The sequence below is a fragment of the Aplidium turbinatum genome, chromosome 4 (genome assembly GCF_918807975.1).
Source record: "Aplidium turbinatum chromosome 4, kaAplTurb1.1, whole genome shotgun sequence".
NCBI lineage: Eukaryota > Metazoa > Chordata > Ascidiacea > Aplousobranchia > Polyclinidae > Aplidium > Aplidium turbinatum.
Window position 1 is genome coordinate 10,768,777 of NC_137475.1, and position 23,026 is coordinate 10,791,802.

At 37.3% G+C, this 23,026-nt stretch overlaps 1 protein-coding gene across 1 annotated transcript in view; it reads right to left on the reverse strand.

Moving 5' to 3' along the window:
• Positions 1 to 235: 235 nt before the first annotated feature.
• LOC145769509 (tyrosine-protein kinase ABL1-like) overlaps positions 236 to 23,026 on the reverse strand; it is a 28,947-nt gene continuing 6,156 nt past the window's right edge. The window contains exons 3-10 of the mRNA XM_082581155.1: positions 19,168 to 19,269; positions 17,925 to 18,050; positions 16,411 to 16,526; positions 15,308 to 15,429; positions 12,815 to 12,992; positions 11,544 to 11,728; positions 8,734 to 8,889; positions 236 to 1,496 (exon numbers count right to left, since the gene is read on the reverse strand). Coding sequence (XP_082437281.1) covers positions 1,333 to 1,496; positions 8,734 to 8,889; positions 11,544 to 11,728; positions 12,815 to 12,992; positions 15,308 to 15,429; positions 16,411 to 16,526; positions 17,925 to 18,050; positions 19,168 to 19,269 — 1,149 coding nt within the window. The 3' untranslated portion in view covers positions 236 to 1,332. The remainder of the gene's footprint in view (positions 1,497 to 8,733; positions 8,890 to 11,543; positions 11,729 to 12,814; positions 12,993 to 15,307; positions 15,430 to 16,410; positions 16,527 to 17,924; positions 18,051 to 19,167; positions 19,270 to 23,026) is intronic.

Below are 23,026 nucleotides of genomic sequence, written 5' to 3' on the forward strand. Positions count from 1 at the left end.
CTCAGTCACTGAGCTGATGCAATGACTAGGGAACTGTCTTCCGAAAGCTAGTGACAAACTGCTACCACCACAGCGAACCTGCAGCGTCCGGCTATAACAGATCGTAAGTAACTTATCTACACTTGTGAAATAAACAACGATCATGCTGCTAACAGCGATACTCAATCTTTATTCAATGATATTTAGTGCAAAAACTCAGGTTTGCAAAGCATCATGTAAAAATATAGTTGCCGATATCACTCATCAGCAGGACAAGTTTTTTATGACCTAAAAAATCGAAAGATATGATTTTATTTTTTGAAATATAGGCTATGTTAGTATATGAATTTATTTTTTAAGCATCAAATTTATGTAGTCTCCGTATTTAACAACTCGCATGCAAGTTTTACATGTATCTTGAATAAAACCATATTCGAACAACATACAAAACACTTATTTCACTTCAAAATCACTACAAGAATTCAAATGTCTAAAAGCATTTAAGTATAATTTCACGTAGTATACAATGTTGGCGTCTGCAAAATATCTGTTTGGACAAAGCATTGATTTCAAAAGGGAACATGATCATCAGTAACGTTGACAGGAGGTCCAGGGGTTACTTTGAGACCGGGGCCCGGCATGATTTTAGCGGCCCGAAACATTTCCAAGGAGCGGGGGAGATTGAAAAAACTCTCTCGTCTTCTTTGAATATAATGAATTTTTCTATAAATTGCCTTGATTTGGGGCCCGTTGATATCATCGGAACCGGGCTCAAATTATCTTCAACGCCCCTGATGATTGCTCTACATATGCTGAAGTAGGCTGGCATTTTAACAGTTTTGCATTCAGTGCTGGAGAAATCTGGTTTACTCAACTTCACAAATGCTTTTAGCTTAGGTTAAATCATTTTAAGCGTTTTTGAATGTATTTTCTCCATTGCACAGGGTCACTTCCCAAATCAAGGGAGTTGATATCATCATAGGCTTCTTTTTTGCCTGTGTATGTGCAACTTTCCATTTTGAGAATCAAGTTTATCATCCCCAAAAAGCATTGACTTATTTCTGTCAACTGACTGGACAGCTTTTGATCATTCACTATTGACCCTTCTCAAAGACATACATCTTATTTTAATAAATTTTCCTTGTTCTTTAATACCTTAAAAATCTGTTAGTTGGTTGCATGTACAAAATATTTCGGGGGAGAGGGATTTCCCCCTTTTCCTCATGACAACGCCCATGTTCACAAATTATTAAGTTTTAATGTAACCACGTAGTTCTTTCACTGTCATCAATTTCACAACTTTCTGTACCAACAAAAAAAAGATTACTTTAATGCCTTTTACTGGCGTACTCATCAGTCTTCAATCGCGGCCTTTAAAAGTTTCAGCAACAAGAGTGTCGTTAGCAATTCTCCAGCTGCTGCCAGGTCATGTTTCGGGCGAAATATGTCGCTTGTGGCGTTGAGAACAAGTCTGAGCTTGGCAAATGTCGGACGTTCGTCTGGGTCTAATTCCCAACCTGTTGAGTGTTGATACAGGATATGTGATTACTGATTAGAACAGGGGTTTTCAACCTTTTTTCCACCCCGACCCCCTCAGAGCTATCAACGCAGCTTCGCGACCCCCCCATAAAAATATACAATAAAAGCATAATTAATGCAAAATTTAACCAAATTTGGTTCATGCCGAGTGCCGACATTCAGTTATGTTTAGTTTTACGGTTCCAATGTAAACTTTCGAAAGCCAAAACGTCTTTTTGGTATGTTATTAAGGCATTTATAACATTTTCTCCGATCAGTGCCGGTCTTAGGGCATTTCGGGCCCTGTGCGGAATATGCTTTGCGGGCCCCAATCAATGATCCAATTCAGTAGCGTAGCTAGGTATTTTGAAAGGGGAGGAGAGATGGGGGGCCTCCCCCAGAAACTTTTGAAAAATTACTTTGAATTTGGGGCATTCTGAGAGCATGTTCAACAAAAGTTTGGGTATGAATATTACTGTAAAATGGTGCTGTCCGGTGGCATAGCAAAATGATAAGATCATGCTTTCTTTGGCATTTTTCGGAAATAAAGTTATGTTTCTATGTTGAGTCTGGATGCAACCTATTTCGTCCCCTGAAAAATTCGTACCCCAATTTCGTACCCTGAAATCGGAGTGACAAAATCAAATTTCGACCTATTGCGTCCCCTGAAAAGATCGAGAGATATTTTGAAATGTTTGCGGCAACTCCAATCAGCGACTTCGGCTCTGTTGTTTTTTTATCTCGATCTTTTCAGGGGACGAAATAGGTTGCACCCGTTGAGTTTCTGTTTTCTTATTGCTAATTCCTTTGTTGAATTCACTTGTTGAATTTTTCCATTGGAAATGACAAAATTACTGCATTTTCTGAGTAAATTGCGTGCCCCCTAATTTGCGGGCACTGTGCGACCTCACGGTTTGCACATCCCAAAGACCGGCACTGCTCCGATCATTATTTTCATTTTCTGCCAAGCTTGGCTAGATAATAGGAGAAAATGAGAATAATCTACACTAGTGCTCTTCAACCGGGTATACTGTATACCCAAGTGTATACCAGATCAAAATTAGGGTAGGCCTATACAGCTGGAAAAAGGTAGGCTATACGAAGGGTATACACTATACAGCTTAGATCTGTGATAGTGGAAGTCACAACAGAGACAGCAATTGGCATATTTGTAAACTCTTAACCGGACCTACTGGTGTGCTGTTATTAGGCTACTCGCCAACCTGCTTTGTGCTTTTGAAACAGATACGCTCATTTTGGATGCGTGTGCCGTTTTTAATGAAGAACCAACTGAGGATGAGGAATTATTGGAACTATCATGGGCTGATTTAAATCAAAAATACTCATTTCGAGAAGTGAATTACACAGAATGTTTGGGTTTCTCTTCTTGAATTTTCCGAATACAAAAATCTCACGCAAAAAGCCATTGATGTCTTGGTGCAGATGCCCACCACTTATTTGTGTGAAGAAGGATTTTCCAGTCTTGTTGAGATCAAGTCAAACAAACGAAACTCGATACTTGACATTGATTCTTTAATGCGGGGAGGAATAGAGAAAGAGCTAACACCACGTTATGTCCAACTTGCTGAAACAATGCAACAACAAGCTAGCCATTAAATCAACTTCAATTTTGACGTTTTTTGCACTTTTGCATGCGTAGTTTCTTGTGCCCAGTTCAAGACTACTATAATCACTTTAACAAACAATTAATTAATTATTAGTTTTTTTTTTACTTCCTATGTGCTCACTTAAACATTGCTATTTGTTAGGTATACGAGTTATTAAAAATTGAAAAAAGGTGTACCACGGACAAGGAGGTTGAAGAGCAATGAAATCTACACTTTCACCAGTTAAGTTTATTGCAATCTTTTATGGATTTATTGAAATCGGTTTCAGTGAGGTTGTTGGTGCTGCATATTTTTAACAATTAGGCTAAGCTTGTCAGAACGTGCACCTGTTACTGAAAGAACTTTCAAACAAAATAGCCTACGTTAAATCTATCCAATAGCCTACCATTGGAAACAGTACTGAGAAATCTAGATTTTGCATAGGATTCTAAATAATCTTGCCTTTTTGCCATAGCGTGATTAGCCTACTGGTTAACTTTAATCTGCACAAAGCAAGATACAAGAAGTTAGTGAAAAATATCAAATGCTTTCCTATTGTTAAAGCCTTGCAATTTCTAAAAGCTTAAACAATATAATATCCTCAAGTAGAGGAATGGTCGATTGCGAAAAAGACAGTTTTTAATCTTTTTTTGCAAAAAAATAAAAACAGCACACTGGATTTTCAGGCGCCAATCGCGACCTTCCGAAAACGGTTCGCGACCTCCAGGTTGAAAACCCTTAGATTAGATTTAATTAGAACATTGTTTTTAAAAAGTGCTAGGTATCTAGGTACGGTACGTTGCGAGCAGTGGGGCTGCAATACATAGTGGGGGGAGAGGGCAAAGCCCGTCGTTGAGTTCGCCGAAGGCGAACGATTTCGCGGGGGGTCTGGGTCTCCCCCCAAAATTTTTTAAAAATTGCTTTAAATTTTGTGCGGTCTGAGCATGTTTTTACCCCAAATTTTGAACAAATGCATTCAAACTTTGTTGAAAAGTTGATGTATTCCTAATATTAAAAAAAATAACTTACAGTTTAGGCCCTTTAGGCTATTGCTTTGGAGACAAACTTTACTGGTATTGAGCATAGTCTTGACTAGCCTAACCGTTGCATACAAGGTTCAAGTGATTTTGAGATGCCCTAGGCTGGACTAGCACTTCCTATAACCTGTTGAATACCCTAACTCTACAGCTAACACTTCTACATTCATGGCTCATCGCTACTCTGCGAAATAAAAACTAACTTTAAAAAGTCTGTAAAGTTATTCGGTTAGCTGGGGCTGTTTTCCATGCAGCCCCAACAGATCCAAAAATTGCTGTGAAATACTAAAAGAGGTGGAGCTTCAAGGATAATTTTTAGCCAATCAGAGCGCTTGAAATCCAGAATCTCGGGCTGCATCTCAGTTTGCCCAAAATCGGTGTTGCCAAACGAAACTGTTAAATTTTTTAATTTTCGATCCGCAATTCTTAGATGAAAAAAGTAACCGGGTCGGACAAACACAGAGGAAAACATATTTTCCCTCTTTTCTTTCTTTCTTTCAGGTGGGGCTGCAGCCCTGCAGCCCCATGTCACGAACCGCCACTGGTTGCGCGAGAAAGTTAAAAAAGTCAATACAATAACAAAGTATGAAGTGCATGTGCTCAAAATAGAGTTTAGAGAAACATTTTGGCAACAATTTTAAAAGTTAGAATTAATGCTAAAAATGTATAGCTTAATCTCGATTCTAGAACATTCAAGGCATCTTCTGCGTAAAAGATTATTTCGCAAACAGATTAATTTTTCATATTAACCGGTGCAATGTATTTTATGAGATGATTCGATATATCTATAGATTCTGGGGCTCTTCTGGGATCACAACCGAAAGAGCAATACATCAACAACAAGCTGTCAAAATGACGGATACCAAATGACGGATATCTATAAATCTATAGATTTGTAAAAGTCTAACATTCTTAAATAAACTTGCTTTTATGACTTAAGTACAGTAGATCTATAAAAGGAAATGAATTTGGACTTTTGTTGCCACGCTGGTAAAAATCAATTTACAAAAAAGTACAGTAGTTTGTCATTAACTAAGCTACCTGCACCGACTTTAGCGCTTGAATTCTAAAAATCAACCAACTTGCTGTGCTACAATCTTAACTAAATGTCCCCCTCTCACATAGCCACTAGGGTGGATCAAAAGTGGCAAAAAAAATTTTTTTTCTCAATTTTAATTAGCTAGATATGGCAAAAGTTGCCAATATATCACCATAACACAATGTAAAAAATTGAAGAAGTTTGAACAAGTTTTTGATCTCCCCCCGCGACATACAAATTTAGGCACTTATACATACAAGAACTGCATGGCAAATTTTTTTTCGATTTTAACTCGCTATGCAGACATGGCAAAAGGTTCTAATATAACACCAAGTACAATGAAAATGTGTGTACTTAAGAGTTTTGACTTCACCCTCTTTCAGCATATTGATTTTAAAGTGACTTGGCGGATGCACCACCCGTGGTTCCAACAGGTAAACGCCTATTAACCATCACCATCAGATGGCCGAGTATTGACTCACAAGCTTAAACTTTATATGACTGGGTTGACAGGTGGTCCATTGACAAAGTCATTTCCTATTAATTTATGCGCTCATGCATACAAAGACTGCAAGCAATATAATAAACAGTTACAAATTGAAGTGAGTAAAATCACGTTTAGGCTTAAATGTTGGCATAAACTGACGAGAAGCAATTCGGGCACGAATGAAGCCGTCTCGATATTTCGGTCCACAAACTGCTTTAGATGCATCGGTAACCAGCTTCACGAGCCTTTCAACAGCCTGCGTGTGACATGGAAATTTGGGAAAAAATACAGTGGGAGTCACATCTATCATGATGAATTGCAGGAGCTCAGCATCCGTCATTGTTTTAATTACAGGAGGCTCCGTGATAGGAAGATCTGTCCAGTTAATCAGTTTGAAGTATTTCACTGCATCAAAATTAAGCTTTGAGGGAACTTTAAATTTTTGTATTTTTTCGCTGGGTTTTGCAGCTCTAGCTTTCATCACTCCACGCAGGCCTAGTTCTCGAGTATGTGGTCGATGGTAAGTTATCATAGCCAAAATTATACTTTCCGGATGAGCAAAGTATCAGTTGCGGTGAAGCCTATAACTAGGTTGATAATTTTCTTGTGCTTTGGACTAAGATATCGTGATGTTGTTGTCATTTGGTGAATGTGTCTAGCTCCATCTTTGCAAGATGAGTGTGATTTTATTGTGAACCACATTGGAGCATAAACACGGATAGTGAACATAACCAATGCTTGCAGTTTCTCATAAGGATTGTTATCGCTGACATATAAGGGTTCTATTAATTAGCTATAGTCAGCCATCGTGAGTGTCTGAGTGATTCAAGCATCCTGGGTTTCGCATCGCCAGATCAATGCTACATTCACCAGTGCAGTCAAACTGGTATACGCTAAATGGTGAAGATCCAAGTAATAATAAAACTAGGCCATCGCCCAGAAGGGTTACCCGTACTAGTCTAAGCATGGTCTAAGTGAACTGCCTTTCAATCTGTAAGAAGCGCATATAACTTTTATTAAACTTTGTGGAACCTGCAGTGCAAGCAAATTCCAATAATTGTACTATAAAGCTTCTTTTATATCTAGAATTCTTTTGAAGAATCAAATGCTACATCAGCTAATTGTTGAGATACCCAACCAAGTATTTTAGCAATGGTGATAAAACGGTCAATTGTAGCCTATCTGTTTAAACACAAGTCACTTATTATGACATCATAAAGCGCATAAGTGAGTCACACAGTGTTTATGCTTTTGACCAATTTTGTGGGAGACTTTCTCCAACCCGATATTAGGAAAATAAAACCTTGCGGGGGCCGATCAAAAAATTGTCAAAACCAAAAAAAAATTTGCATGTATGTTATTATGGGTATTTCGCACCTTTTTGACATACTAGCTTAGAAAAATAAAAATTTTGGATTTTTCGATCCACCCTAATAGCCACTGTTGGGAGCCGGAAGAGAGTGCTGCCTGTGAGTGCGGTAGGGTGCAGACGGCAGACCGCATAATCAAGAACTGCCCGCTATACAGTCCTTCCAATGATGTAGAAAACCTAACTTCCATTGACGGTAATTCCAGGCAGTGACTTACTGACTAATACTGACTTACTTACTGACTTACTGACTAATCATCATCAGTCGTTATCTCCGCCTGCGGCAGATTGCGCATCAACATGGCTTATTTGCTTCCAAGAGTGGCGATTTTGAGCCAACTCGCCCAGTGTCGTCAAGTGGAGTCCGGTCCATGATTGAATGTTGTCTTGCCATCGTTTTGGTTGTCTGCCACGTTTTCTTTTTCCTTATACTTTGCCTTCTGTGCAAACTTTGCTGATTCCGAATTGTGATCTTTTAGTGTGGCCGAACAGTTTTAAAACTTTTGATTTTATTATTGCTGCAATTGGATGTAGTTTTGTCATAGTTAGAAGATCTTCTATTTTTGTGTGATCAAGTAACCTTTTGTTGGTCATGCTTCTCATGATGTGATTTTGGAAGGTAGTGAGTTTTTTCATTGTTGATGATGTCCAATTTACGCATTCTAGACCGTACAGCACGACTGGTAAAACGTAGGTGTTGAAATTTTTTGCTTTCAGTTTGATTGGGAGTCTATTGGATGTTAGAATCTTTTTGTTCTTTTCAAATGCTGCCCAGCCTAAGCCAATTCGGTGTTGCACTGCAGTCTTTCCATCGTTGGTTGCGGATAGTCGGTGGCCAAGATATATGAATTCTGGTACTTGTTCTATTTGTTTTCCACAGAGAGTGAGATTGAGTGTGTTGTTAGTTTTGTCGGTTGTCATACATTTGGTTTTGGACACATTTATTTGGAGGCCGAATTTAGCAGCATTTTTTGACAGAGCATCTAGGTATTCCTGCATTTTCAGTTTAGAATTATTCAAAATGGCCATATCGTCTGCGTAGCTTAAGTTGGATATTACATGACCGCCGATGGTGAATCCAGTTGTACACTTATTTTCTGTTTCTGAGATTATTGCAGCCGCTACGATGCAAAACAGTGGCTTCTTAACACTAAATAAATATTACTAAATATTACTGACTAATATTTAGCGACAATACGAGAAAAGAACGCTGTGTTCTATTTGCTTTGTCTCAAATCCACACTCTTGAACTAATAGCGTACCTCGAGAACTTAACTCTCGGGCGTCATTTGTCTCGCAAAGTCATCATCGACCCTATGCAAAATGACGCGTTCTGTTCATTCATGTTATAGCGTACTCTGTTCGGTTCCGTGATTGTCAAGCCTGCATCTTCTTGTGGCAGGACAGGAACAGCCGACGCTCTTCTATTGCATTATCAATTCATTTTCACAGAGCCTTCTTAAATAAAAAGTGAAGAAAGCCCCCTTGCATTGTTCACTTACCTCCGGCTCCTTCAAACAATGGATTCTCTTTAAGAGGCCACTTGGGTGCCATTGTCAAATGAATATTCAAAGACAAACGAAAACACAAACGATCAAAATGTTGACCAATAAAATTAATGCAAGTGATTTGGGGTCTACGCAATTCAGCTTACGGTAGGCTACTTCACACTAACGCCAGTACGGTAGCCTACTTACAATCTTTCATTATCTGATACACTTGCTTGGGGCAGTTTTCTGGACAGTCAAGTCGTTCTCCTCGTTGCAGTGCTATAATGATCAGGAAAGGGGGAATTCCTCCATAAGGCATCTTTTTTCCCAATGTAGAAATCTCCCACAAAAGGACACCAAACGCTAAAAAGGGGTTTTTGTGTGTGTGTAAAAACTCCAAGTCTAATCTTAAATAATTTTGATAAAAAGTTTGTCACAAAACTTTCCTTGAACTTAGAAATGATTCTTCGAGAGGTAATGTCTAAATATCGCCTAAATACAATTGCATAGCCCTATAGTAGCGAATCCAAATAGGACACTTTAAATAGATTTTTATTTGAAATTAAATTAATATAAAGTTTCTATTTGAATAAGGACCTTCTGCTCGATAATCTCCCTTTTAGGGTGAAACAGGCTGTAGATGTTTTAGAGAGTAGGCTAATAACTATAGCTTATGTGACGTAATTTGCTCTGCTTGGCTTTTTTGCTTGGCATTGAGCACTTTTTGTAGTATCAATAGTATTTATGGTTTAATATTTCATTTAAAAATAAAAAGTTTTCTGAAAAAAAAAAACTGCGTGGCAACAGTTTCAATAAAGTCAAAGTCAGTGATTTAGAATGTTATTTTGTCTAATACAACTTATAGGTTATAAGTGTATAGTAATAAAAAATTAGTTTTCAAACAGTAGTAACTTTGGTGTAGTGTCAGCAGCAAGGAATTTTAGGTGTTTTTTCTAATTGAAGGGCTTAGAGCAAAAACGAGATATGTCAAAAATCGCACTTTTGAGAAAATGAAGGTTAAAGTATATCGTTGTACCCTGCTCTTTTCTTGGCATTATACCAAACTTCACGGTCATGTGTCAGTTCCTAATGGTTGTTGAAGTGTGCCAGTACAGTTTATTGTTGTTTGAAAAGAAGTTGCGTGTCTTTACTTTGCGCAAGAAATGACATACCACCTTTTTGCACAACAATTTATTCAAATGAAAGGATATATGTCACACTCAAGATCAGGATTTCAAGAACAAAGCAAAGAGACAATTTATTTCTTGCTTAAGCTGTTTTAAAAAAGTTCGTTTAAGTTGTTTGGATCTTGTACGGCCGTCCTATTCTTCAAGTTTTTCTGCATCACGTTGTACGAGACGCTGGTAAAACCAGTGATATTGGTGAGGAACAAAAGGCATTTGCTTCTGGATATCTGCAAATTTTTTGCTGGAAGTTCCACGTGAATAGTTTTGGTGCAACCTAAGGGAATCAATGTTGAAATCAACAATTTTTTTTTATGCTTAATATCCAAAGCTTTCCATTCTTCATCCTCAAAAATCGTTTTTATAGTAAGTTGTGCCGAATTCCTTGATAAACATCACACTAACTTTTTGAATGGAGAATTCTTCCTTACAGGTATTCTTGCTCCTTTTAAGTGGTCCCAGTTGTTCAGGCAGCAGTTTAAAGTCATAAAAACTGTTTGCCATGTCATAGACACGGAATTTGTTTTGATGTTTTGTGTCCCGTATGGCAGTTCTATAATGCTCTGGCAAGTACATGTGCTGATGTTGCTTAGCTGCTTCTCAATGAGACCAAAGTCTCTGTCGCAGTCCATATAGCTATGCCCAACAATCGGAAATTTATGAAAAACTTTTTCGAATCTCCTCGTTGTTTGTTCTGACTTCCACAGGAATCCGACCAAGCTATTAGCGTGTCACCGTGTACCTCAGCTTCTAACATAAAAGCATAGAGAGATGAGATGATCTCGTTCGGCCCTCTGCCTCCTTCTTCTCTACCCAAGAGTGCATGAATCCGTTTTCTTCCACATTACTCGAATCATCATTTTTTCGGATCAAATAAACTCCGAAGTTATACATCCAAAATTGTCTTAAATAAAATGCAACAGATGTAGATATTTTTGGGAGAGGCATTGCTTGTTGTAGGTCAAAACTTATAAAAACGATTCCGGATTGCTGAAAGATGAGCTGCTTGCAACACTTCATTAAGCACGAGATAGTGTTTCCAATAAAAAAACAAATCATTTCGAGAATGCTTTGCTTGGATAAGCTAGGGTTTGCAGGTTATATGTTCAATTGTTGTAATCTGTTGCTTGCAGTAAGGATATATGTCAGATAATTTTTTTATCATTTCAGCACAAAAAGGATGTATGTCAAACATATATCTTTTTTGCGCTGAAATGATAAAAAATTATGTGACATATCCCCTTTTTCCTTCGCCTATCTCCTTCATTTCTCAAGATACACATACGGTCTTTTTACACAAGACGCGCAGCAGGCTCATGAACTTCCTGACGTGGTTAACTCAAATTTTTTGGTAAAAATTGACATAGGCCTACCTCCCTTTTGCACTAAGCCCTTCAATTGTCATTAACCTATTTATTTATGTAATTTTGAATGGTCAATAAATGATTAAGCAACAACAGCCAAGAATCTATAACGCTAACATTAAAAAAATGAGCTTGGAACTGGAGAGGGATATATTAACTTTTATTAACTATTATTATTTTTTCAATGTTGTTGGTTTATGCTACAGGTCTAGTGTAATTTAATAGATGTGTATTCAACATCTAGGATTTATAAAGGAAATATCTATATAAGTTGAGGTTTTTTTCATTTTGCGACTGCCATAATCACTTCTTTTGTTATCATCTTTCATATTGTTTATCACTCAAATGTTTGCCGTAGATTGAATGAAGCTCATTGAACTTTGCATCATGCGCTACTTGACGAGCTAGCTTGGTTATTTTAACTCTTACAGAATGAAACAGAGTAAATTATGTTGTGGACTCTTCTTACACCAAACATCTGATTTCGATGTAAATTTTGTCTCCAATATTCCTTCAGGAGCAGTCCAATGAAAAGGGAATTTGCAATTCTCCCCTCCTTGATATATCCCATCTGGTAGTAAACGCGAAAGTCCAAAATCGCCAACTTTTACTAAATTGTTTTCACCAACAAAGCAATTGCGGGCAGCCAAATCTCTGTGAGAAATTAATAGGCTTAGCTTAGGCCAATGCTTAGTATTGCTATATTTTAAGCTATGATAACAAACTTTAATTTAGATTGGTTACAAATTAGACCCGACTATATTTACTAACCTACTGGGTAGTTTTACTACCACCAACAATTTTAGAATTAAAAATTGAGTAAGATTGTTCACCACGCATTTGCTGTAACTTTAAAAACATGATAGTCTTTATCAGGATCTTAACCGGAGGGCACGCCCCCTTGGGGGGCGTCAATCATTTTTTCTGAAAGGCTCGAGCTTTTCAAAATGTTTAATCTTCTTGCAGTAATTTCAATCTCCTGAACTATTTTTTTTGCCATTTACACTTGTCAAGAACTGGAAAGCACAAGTAGGGCTGTATGCAAAGAAGCTTTCTTTGCCCTTGCTCTGCAACCAGGATTAGTTACACGTAAAAACGAACAGCAAAATACTTTAACACTTATTGCGTGATTTATCGAAGAGCCTTAGCATCCAAAACTTTGCCTCCAGTAAACCAATGAAGGGTGTCTTCAACGTAGTCCTAAACCTAATTATCAAAGTAGTCAAATATCAAAGTAAAAGCCAGCTGTGTCTGACTAACAAAAATTTGGAAAAATGCGAAAAATCGCTTGACACCTATACGCTTGGCTGTTTTTACTTCAAAAGATGGAATACCATGTTTTGAATCGATTTTAGCATCGCACTCTAAGCAGTTTAAAGCAATTCACCAAGTGACTTCACCAAGGTGCATCGTTTCAAGTTGAATAAATGCTGGTTGGTTACCAGGTTTGACATTTGGACAACGCTGACAAAACCAGAAAAAGTATAAAATATACTAAAATATTGAAATTTTTCAAAGCGTGGAATTTTGTAGTTTGAAAACACAAAAAAATGAAGAAATTGTGTATTATTAAAATTTCTTCAAGCTAAAGTTAAGCTGATGGCTTAAGTTGCGTGTTAACAATAAGATACAGTTTTGTAATAAAAAAAAACAAAACGAAAACAACCATAAAAATTAGGCTTCACAATTTATTTTAAGTGTTATTTTCTATGCTTTATCGATCAGCACTTTTGATCTCACCTGTGAGCATAATTTCTTTCCTCCAAGTATTCCATTCCCATGACCACTTGCAGAGCCATGTGAAGAAGGGTGACCCAAGTTACATCTTTTTCTTCTTTTTGCTTTAGATACTCTCCCAAATCTCCTCCACACATAAACTCTGAGATGAGTTGATGGGGTCGCTTAGATGTGCATATTCCTTTAACAAAAAAATTGTAACGATTCATGTAGGCTCGTCCGATAGCTTAGTTAGTAAAGTTTTCGACTTAATGCGCAAAGAAATAGCAAGATCAGGCAGTGTTGTTTTGACTCTCGTGGGGAGCGCTTAGGCAACATATTTTAAAAACTGCTCTTTGTTTAGTTGCACCTAATGAATCAAACAGATTACAGACAACAAAAGTATGACAATCGAAACACCATCCTGCTAATCTACACAAATTGACACAGACTGCCATTCTTTCAATCAAAGAAAGCGAAAAGATATTCTGGCATCCCAGTCTCAAATAACTTTTTAAAGACACTGTTGGCGTAAAAACGTTGCACTATGTGACCATTCAAAAACTACAACATTTTAAAAAAATAATTAAATCACTTAAAAATCTAAGTTAGTAAAAATTCACCGAAAACATGCGGAAAATATGCAAAGTTTAAACTATCGAGATAATCTGTTTGTCAAATGTTAAAAGAATTGTAACTGTCCTATGCAGTGGCGTACGCAGGATTTTCTCAAGGGGGGGGGGGGGAGGAGAGGGCTATTGAAAATGCTTTTGAATTGAAACAAAAAAAATAAAAAAACGCCCATTTGCCAATAATAGTTGATAGCAGTGGCGTAGCCAGAAATTTTGAAAGGGGGGGTTTTGAAGGCCGGCGGGCGAAGCCGAAGGCGACACCCAGTGGTGGGAGATCTGGGGGGGGGGCAGAAAATTTTGATAAATTACTTTGAATTTGGTACATTCTGAGAGCATTTTCAACAAAAATGTGGGTATAAATATTCCTGTAAAATGGTGCTGTCTGGTGGCATAGCAAAAGGATAAGATCATGTTTTCTTGAGCATTTTTCGGTAATAGAGCTATGTCTATGTTTTTTTGTTGCTAATTCCTGGCTGAGTTTTATTTGAATGTTTGGTATTGGCAAAACTCATCGCTCTTTTAATGCAGTTTCGTTTTAAATTAGGCAAACTTTGTTTTAGAGATATAGAGACTGAAAGCATCATTCTTAATATCGTGATGTCACACGCGTGCCAAAGGGGGGGTTGTAACCCCCCCTCTTGGCTACGCCACTGGCCGATAGGTTACTGGTATAGGTAGGCTCAGCTTGCATTGACGATAATGTTTTAATTTGCAACGGCTAGGTTACTCGTTTGGATAGATGTATTGAAAACAAACGATACGACGTAACATTCTTAACGTCGCATTTTATCCCTTACGTAGACGACGTAGTTGGCTTACTAAACCTGATGAACTACGCGTATTGAGGGTACGTTCAGTGGCGTACGCAGGATTTTGTTCCGTGGGGAGGGGGGCATTCGATATAATTTGACTTTTTTTTTTTATCAAGAGTTGCCTTATGCTACTCTATGGTCTGACCAAGGTGGTAGCTTATCTGTTGGTGAAATATAGACTCTCAAGTCTCACGGTCTTTGCGTATGTCACTGTACAGATACCGATTCTGAATATGAAAAGCATGATAGTAGGCCTAAACGGAAAAGTAAAAACCAGAATAGTTCGATCATGATAGGCAACGTCATTACCTTAATTAAAGCATAATCGAACTACTCTGTGAAAGTTTAAATATCGAATGCAATTTTAACTTTAATCAAAAATTACCGCATTCTGAACTATAGAACGAAAAAGAAGGAGTACCCTAAACCACCCTCAAGCCAAAGCCTATGAGAGGGGGGTACGGAGGGTAGGCTACGGCGTAACATCATCTATAAAACAACATTGTCAACAACATCATTTATAAAACAACATTGTTAATTGCTTTGACAGTGCAAGCCAAAGCATATTAAATGCCTTAATCTACATCGTTAACTACTAAAACACTTTTAGGGGGGGGGGGGGGGGGCATGGCCCAATGCTCCCCCCTGCGTACGCTAGTGGTCATATGTATAATTGTATATTGAGAAAATGCATTCGCCTGCGAAAAAGTAAACTTGGTTGACGCCCCGCAGGTTAAAAACCACCGGATCAGGCAGATTACAAATAGCTTCTTGGCCATTTCGTGTATAATGTACATACAAACTGATATTCTACAATTGCACATAACAAAAATGGTAAGATTTTGTTATTCTGGTTACTATAAGGCACTGAAAAGATGACTTGTAATACCGTCTGCTTCTTTTTTACCAAAGAAAATCAGATTTTTTGAAGAGGTGTTCACTGAGTTGGGTTGATATTGCCTTTTTACCTTCGCATTTTTAATAACTTTGCAGTAGAGAAATGACTCTACAGGAGAATAATTAAAAATAAAAAGGAAAGTAAACTACGAGCAACTATTCTCTCTGTATCTTACCGAGCAATTGGACAAGGTGAGGATGTTGAATGGACTTCATAACTTCGGCTTCCTTTTTAAATTCCACTTCGTTGTCAACAACGTTTCCATGAAGAGTTTTAATAGCTACGACTTTATCAAATCTAGAAAAACAAAGAGATTTTTTATTTATTGATAAACATCAAATAACTAAAAGTCCGTGTAAAGCTTCACAGCCTACGTCAATGGTTCCAACTTGCATGAACTCAAAAATCATGGCTGACAATTATGCCAAATCAATCAAATCCGCCGACAATCAATCTAATCATTGCTAAAAGATTTTGTACGAAACCATACGATAGTTATAGCGTTGATGCGAAACATTTGTTTGGTTATTGCAAGATAGCACTTTTAAACTATCAGGGAAGGTGCTGATAGGATTTTGACCAATAAATTATTCATAAAATTTGAACTGAATATTAAAAAAATAGTTATTGACTATTAGCCTATATTTTAACAGGTTTCCCTATGATCTCTGTCAGATTTGAATCTATTACAATTGTAATTGAAAGCAATTAATCCCACGTTTTCATGTAGCCCAATTTGAACTTTTGTAATTGTAATTTTTTGTAATTGAAATGTGTAATTTAATACAAATGGAAGTATTTGTACCCTAATTGTAATTAAAATTTAGAACAATGTAATTGTAATGCATTATTAATTTTGATGATGTAATAATTACAATTTACATTGTAATTGTAATGTAACTGAACTGAAAATTATGTACTTGATTCAACTCCGGTCTCTGCAACCTGAGAGGTAAGTCAAGGAAGGTTTGTAAAACCTTTACGTTTCAAAACCAACATTATTTCATTTGACATAACTTTAGATGAAGGCTTATGGTCTATGGACCATACACTTTCACGTCTAACCTACAAAAAAAAAAACGATTCCTTTTATTATTAGTATTACATTGGGTCTGAATCTAAACTTTTTTTTTCTGAAAAGTCTTTAAATAATACTCATCTACAACCTCACTTTTTAGAATAATAAAAAAACAGTACTCAATTTACTTTATGTCTTAGACCTTGGTTTGTCTACTTATATTTTTTTATTTACATTGCAATACGTAGCCTAATTCTTACTTTGTCCATGTTCCTTTCAAAACGACTCCAAATCCACCTTCGCCAATCTTAATCACATCTTTAATATCTCTAGGATTAATTTCCCAGTCATCACTGTCTGGAGACAAGCTGTAGACCTATGTAAAGTAGACCGATGTTCAAAATATCGCCTCGATGAACACAAAGGCTGTATGACCTAAAACTAAAACAAATTGACTATTTTTGGTACAATCCAAATTGAATGGATGCATAGAGGGCATGATGGTGCAATTTGTAGAATGGAAACCCGTACTCAGCAGCTTAGTCCCGGTAATTTTACGCATAACTTATTTGTAGAATCAGGCTTTAACTATTGACATAGATCCGATTACCATGATTAACAGTATAAAATACTTGTTCTTGCTTATAAACTATTTTATTTTTTAAGCTGGCCACCACTGAATGTAAAGACGTAGGCTATTCTATGTGAAGAATAAGACTGCGCAAATGAAATGCCCGCACTCGAAGAAATACACCATAGTTGCATTTCCTTCGATAGCGACGGGTGGGTGTTATAGAAGACTAATTTCTTTGTCCGCGGGGCCACTCCAATTTCTGGAGCCGATTTACAAGGATAGTCAAAATTTTTTTTAATAGCAATGGAAGAGTAAAAAACTGTGTGCATCTACAGTGTGATCTAAACCGCAGTTTACGGGGCTCAAAATAGTTTTGTCAAGAGATTTCATTTCACACAAATTCAAAATAATGGTGATGTACTGTAGGTTAGGTTACGTATGCGTTTTAAAATGTCCTTGAAGATCATAAAGTTCACGCGGAGTCAATTCGGAGTTTTAAAAAATGAATTTGCTTTCAATGAATTTTCTTTCAAGGATTTTGAACAGTTCTATTTGAAAAGGAGCTTTTTGTGACTTCATTCTAGTAAATATCTTGCAACAAAATATAGTCTTGGCAAGCTTCTGTGTCTCCTTCTAATGCTATTGCACTCTACTTGTTAGTATCTACATTAATTGTGGTATCTCTCATAATTTTTTTTCACAAGTTTTTTTGTTTTCTTTAGAATTGCTAAACTATATCTGATGAGAGCATAGAGTTTTACAGAAAACGTTTGAATTTATTATGCTTGGTAGTTTTTTTTGTATCGTTTGGATGATGTTATTCAATCCCGTCAATTTGTAGTGTATTATTTTTTTGTGGTAGGCTACTTTAACATTAAATCTCTCCTTGAGTTCTGCTATTATATTGTCAGTTCTTGACCTTGGACTTCAATCCAGCGCCAAGTTAATAGTTAGTGTTCTTTGCCATTGCAGTTTTGTGACAGTACTGAACTGATTCTACGTTTTAAAATAGGCTACTTTTGTACAGCGATCCTTGGAGTGAAAGCATAAAAATATTACTTATATTAAAACATTTATAAGAGTAAAATCTTTTGCCTCCCTGAATTACCAAGTGGAAAAATTGACCCTTTCTAATAAGAGGCAATTTTAACAGTTGGAATATTTTGTTCGCCTCCGGCAATAGTCTGATTGCAATCTTACCGTTGGTTTGCGTTTTTTTAGTGCTGGGTTCCCCAAACACACAGAATTGCTTTGCAACTTGTTTGTCGAATAATGTTTGACTAAATCTTGCAAGCTGGAGAACTTTTTGTCACTGTCGATGTAAAACTGCAAAATAATTGTTATTTTTGGGATATGTTCATCTGATGCTGCAGCAGATATACAGTTGCAAACATTGATGATTAGTAGAGCTCTTGGAGCTAAAGTGAAATAAGTAACTGAAAAAGCAAAAATATTTTAGATTAAGTGAACGGGAAGGTCAAAGAAACCCATCTTCATGTCCACCTACAGGCATGCCTTTAAGTGTCCTGCCAAACACACAGCCGCATGATTTTGAGCGGTGTCGAATCGGTGTCCTATCGGTATCGAATCGGTGAACAAAAATTCGAAGCAAATTTCCTTGTGTGTGATTGCGAATGGTAGCCTACTTTGACATACAGTTTCATAGGCTAATATTGTTTCTCGACTCTAAACCATGAAATATTGGTTAGTAACGTGTTATAACGCTCTAGTGATAAAGCTTTTTATCTTCTCACATTTCCTTTTCGATTCCAAGCTCACAACGAAAGTAATTCCCTTGCATTTCGAAAAACAAAATCAATGCAAGGCAAAGGAATTTTGTACAGCATATATTAAAAACAAAAAATTCATTATAAATATTTTTGCTTTTTATATAAATATCTTCAACTACAGGGTGTAACTTCTTACCGTGGATCCTACAATGACAGCGCTATTAGTTATAAAATAGCTTTTCTGTCAGCAGTTACAAGTATGGTAGGCTATGTAGCCTATAAAACTGCTGACGTAGACACTGGTTCGACTTCTAGGATCAACTTCAATTACTTTCAAAGGCACTAAGGCAGTGTTTCCTCTAAAGTGCGCAACTCCGCAATTGCGCAGTTAACAGTGGGTCATTTTTGCAGTGAAATTTTATTCTTACGGACTTACTACGCTATAAATTAAAAAAAAAAAAAAAAAAACTTTACTCGCTACTCCGCAAACGCAGCCAAATCATAATGCGCATAAAAATTATTTTGCGTAGTGTAAATTTTTCTTAAAGGGAACACTGCACTAGGCTGTTTAGAAAACCACCGAAGAGAATTGCTTCGGCATGTCAACGTACGACAGAATGACGCTGTCATGTTGAGTCTGTTTGCTGCAAAAGAACGTTGGCGCTTCAAAGCGTCTTCCAAAAATTCATTAATATCGACATGTTTGTGCTTACAAATCCTTTCAAGTCGTTCATGATGCGATAATGTTCCACGTTGTCGTCATCTGATATAAGTGACAAAGACCAAGTTCCAGGACGGCTGATTCCTTTCCGAATCTAAAATAGAAAGATTCGCGAATATACGTCTGCAATTAAGATCATCGTAAAAACTTAGTGCTAGTGCCTATTGAATAAGTTACGTTAAAGCAAAAAAAACAAATGTTTGTTTTGTTTTAGCATCAATTCCTTTGTCTTGCTTTTATTTTGAATTTCATTATGCTTGAAATGGATCTTGCTCTCACACTCTAATTTTTTTTCCGCTTACATTTTTGCTAAATTGTATCGAATAAAAGGACCTTAGACCTGCCTAGGGCTGTAACAACTGCCGGTGCAGCCGCTGCAATGCCCCTTGCTTTGGGGCTCCCACATAGCTACATTTTATTGTGAAATATTCAAGTTAAAAATTAAAGGAAACTTGTTATTATTTTGTCATGAATCTATTCTACACGTAACCAATAATATCTTTTTCGTGCAGGATTTTCGTTTATCACTTGAGGTTTTTGTCGTAGCTTGCTTAGGGCTCCACTCTAGCCACTAAATATTTGTGTTTGGCTCTGCTGATTTTTCTCTTATGAAACTTATAGGCTATGTTGATACCGAATCAAATATGATTATCTGCAATTCTCACTTTGTGAAGCAATTATTTCAATTCTTGCTTCATCCACGCTTTTATTTCGTATTTGACCGCTGCGTAGCTCGAACTAGGGTTGGGATTTCGGGATCAAATTTGAAATCCCGGGATCGGGATTTTCCGGGATTTTTACTACTTATAATCCCGGGATTTTTCGGGATTAGCTAGGCCTACCATATTTTCATCGCCTAAAAGGAGGACACGCTTTGCAGCAAGTAGAAGTTTACGCTTGAAGAATCTTTTACGTGTTTTTAGATCATTACAGTATAGGCCTACGCAGCAAAAGTTACGAAAAAAAAACAAGAAAACAGATTACTGAACGTTTAACTTATTTTTTCTCATTTCTAGTGTAAGGCAACAAATGATTCAAAATTTTTAAGAGTCAGCAAAAAATGAAAGAAGACCTAATTTTTAAACAGTTTCAGTCAGACAGCAATGATCGCAAAAATCTGCAAAATGTGACAAATCAGGCATGACCTCCAGGTCAAGCCTTAACTTTTTTCAACTAAAGAGTGGTCAGCCTTAACAAAATTGTTAAATTATTTGCAAGAAATATGATTAAAACAGTAGGCTGCACAAAACCGTTAAGATGCTAAAAACGGCGTGAACTAAGAAGCTGTTCCTTTCCTTGCAAAGCTGCAGGCCTATCCATGCCACGATTTCTTTTGCTGTAGGTTAGGTGTTATACACATTGTACTTTTAGACATTCGTTTCGATTTGTTTCAAGTAACAAACGAACCAAACTGAATTGGTAACCAACAACGTCTACAAGCGTTGTATCAATAAGTTATAAAATATATGAAGGTAAAAGAATAATTTTTTTGTGAAAGTGTGAGCATGGCCTTTAAAATGTTTAATATCTTACAATGAACCAAGCAATGAACGTTCAACAACAGTTCCATAAAATGCGCCAATTTCTTGTAGAATTTATTAATCAGCATGTTACATTGGTACGGTAGCCTATACAAAATGTTTAGAAAACAACTAACCTACAAGCCGTCGTTGAAACGTCATCAAGCAATATAATCCCGTTGAAAATATAAGCATAAAAACTCAAACTGTCAAAAAAGAGGACATTTGAGCATTTTTTAGTGTCCTCGGAGGACAATTCATTTTTCTTGAAAAAAGAGAACAAATCCTCTTAAAAGAGGACGTATGGTAGCATGCAAGCTACACAAACCGCATTTATTTATTGTAATACTGACGCAAAAACATGAGAGCATCGAGAGTATTATCGTTAAGACGATTTCTGATTTTGCTGACAAAATATCCAAGAGCTGAACATGCACGTTCAGCCTCAACAGATGTTGGCTTAATACTTTTCAATGCCTCCTATACAGTAAATTGTTCAGGTTTTCTCGCCCTTTTTTACTTGCTTCATATAGCAGCATTTCTTTTTGCATTACTCGGGCACCGACATCACAGTTTTATGCTTCTTCACTTTCATCTTCTGCTACGAAAGCATACAGCTCTTGAGCTAAAGTCATTTCAGTGTCATGGCTAGGCCTACTATCCTCTGTAATGGTCCTCCTCGTTAGCTCAGTGGTTATGCGCCCGGCTCAAGATCACGCGGCGCAAGTGCGACTCTCGGGGTGTGCGCTTGAGTAACGCATTTTTAGGACTGCTCTCCATTCAGCGGCACCTAGTGAATAGCATAATTCTTCGGCAACAACACGTCAACGGTTGGAAAACTTCGCTCTGCCAATCTCGGTAACCGGCCCTGTGTCAAGAGGCTCTACAAGTATGCAAAACTACCAGGAATAACCATTAACCAATCAAGGCTTTGTCAGTCCGAAGATAAATATTCAAAACCAACCAACCAATGGTATCGTCATGCTGTTCAGTAGAGCCTCGATCTAATTCAACAGTTGGGCTTGGAAACAATCTTTGAAGAACGTTTGTGGCCAGGGCAGCTAGTTTCTGACGTTTTATTTTATGACCAAGCTGATCCTTCGGTCAGTGCCGGTCTTAGGGCATTTCGGGCCCTGTGCGGAATATGATTTGCGGGCCCCAATGACCATGATCCAATTCAGTAGCGTAGCTAGGTATTTTGAAAGGGGAAGGGGGGTTTCACGGTCGGCGGCGAAGCTTGACGGTGTGATCGCCGAAGGCGACACCCAGCGACGGGGGTCTGGGTGGCCTCCCACAAAAAATTTTGAAAAATTACTTTGAATTTGGGGCATTCTGAGAGCATGTTCAAAATTTGGGTATGAATATTACTGTAAAATGGTGCTGTCAGGTGGCACGGCAAAAGGATAAGATCATACATTCTTGGGCATTTTTCGGAAATAAAGCTATGTTATGTCTAGATGCAACCTATTTCGTCCCCTGAAAAATTCGTATCCCGATTTCGTACCCTGAAATCGGAGTAACAAAATCAAATTTCGTCCCCTTAAAAGATCGAGAGATATTTGAAATGTTTGCGGCAACTCCGATTAACAACTTCGGCTATGTTGTTTTTTTTTCTCGATCTTTTCAGGGGACAAAATAGGTTGCACCCGTTGAGTCTTTCTTGTTGCTAATTCCTTTGTTGAATTCACTTGTTGAATTTTTCTATTGGAAATGACAAAACTACTGCTTTTTCTGAGTAAATTGCGGGCCCCCTAATTTGCGGGCCCTGTGCGATCGCACGGTTTGCACACCCCAAAGACCGGCACTGCTTCGGTTGATCAATGTAGGAAGGATTCTTTAGGTAGGCTACCGTACCCAAAAAGATGAATCAGTTCGACATTCCGACGCTTGTCGATTCGAAACCTAAAGCTTTTTTTAAGTCCTTGCTAGTTTGCGAAATTAGTTATTAATCCCTTTGTATAGGACGCTGAAGTTTTCAAAACGGCTTGACACAAATTAGATTTTGCTTTTTCTGTAGATTTACAATACAAAAGTTTTTGCCACACCTCGGATTTTCTCTTTGAACTTACATCTTCAAAATTCGCCATTCTGAGCTAAATTTTAATTTCTCCTTTGCAAAAAGATAGGGGCATAATTAGCTGAAACTGTCCTAACAGAACAATGGCACAACCGTCTTTCTAACGCTAAGATACCCAGTTGCACTAATGCTACGACTGAAGCGATAGCGTAGTTCATTGTTAGGCTATGCCACAGTTGATATTATTATCACACTAATGTGGAGTGTTCAAAACAACCAGCTAATATTGCAAAGCTACTTTAAAACCAAAATAA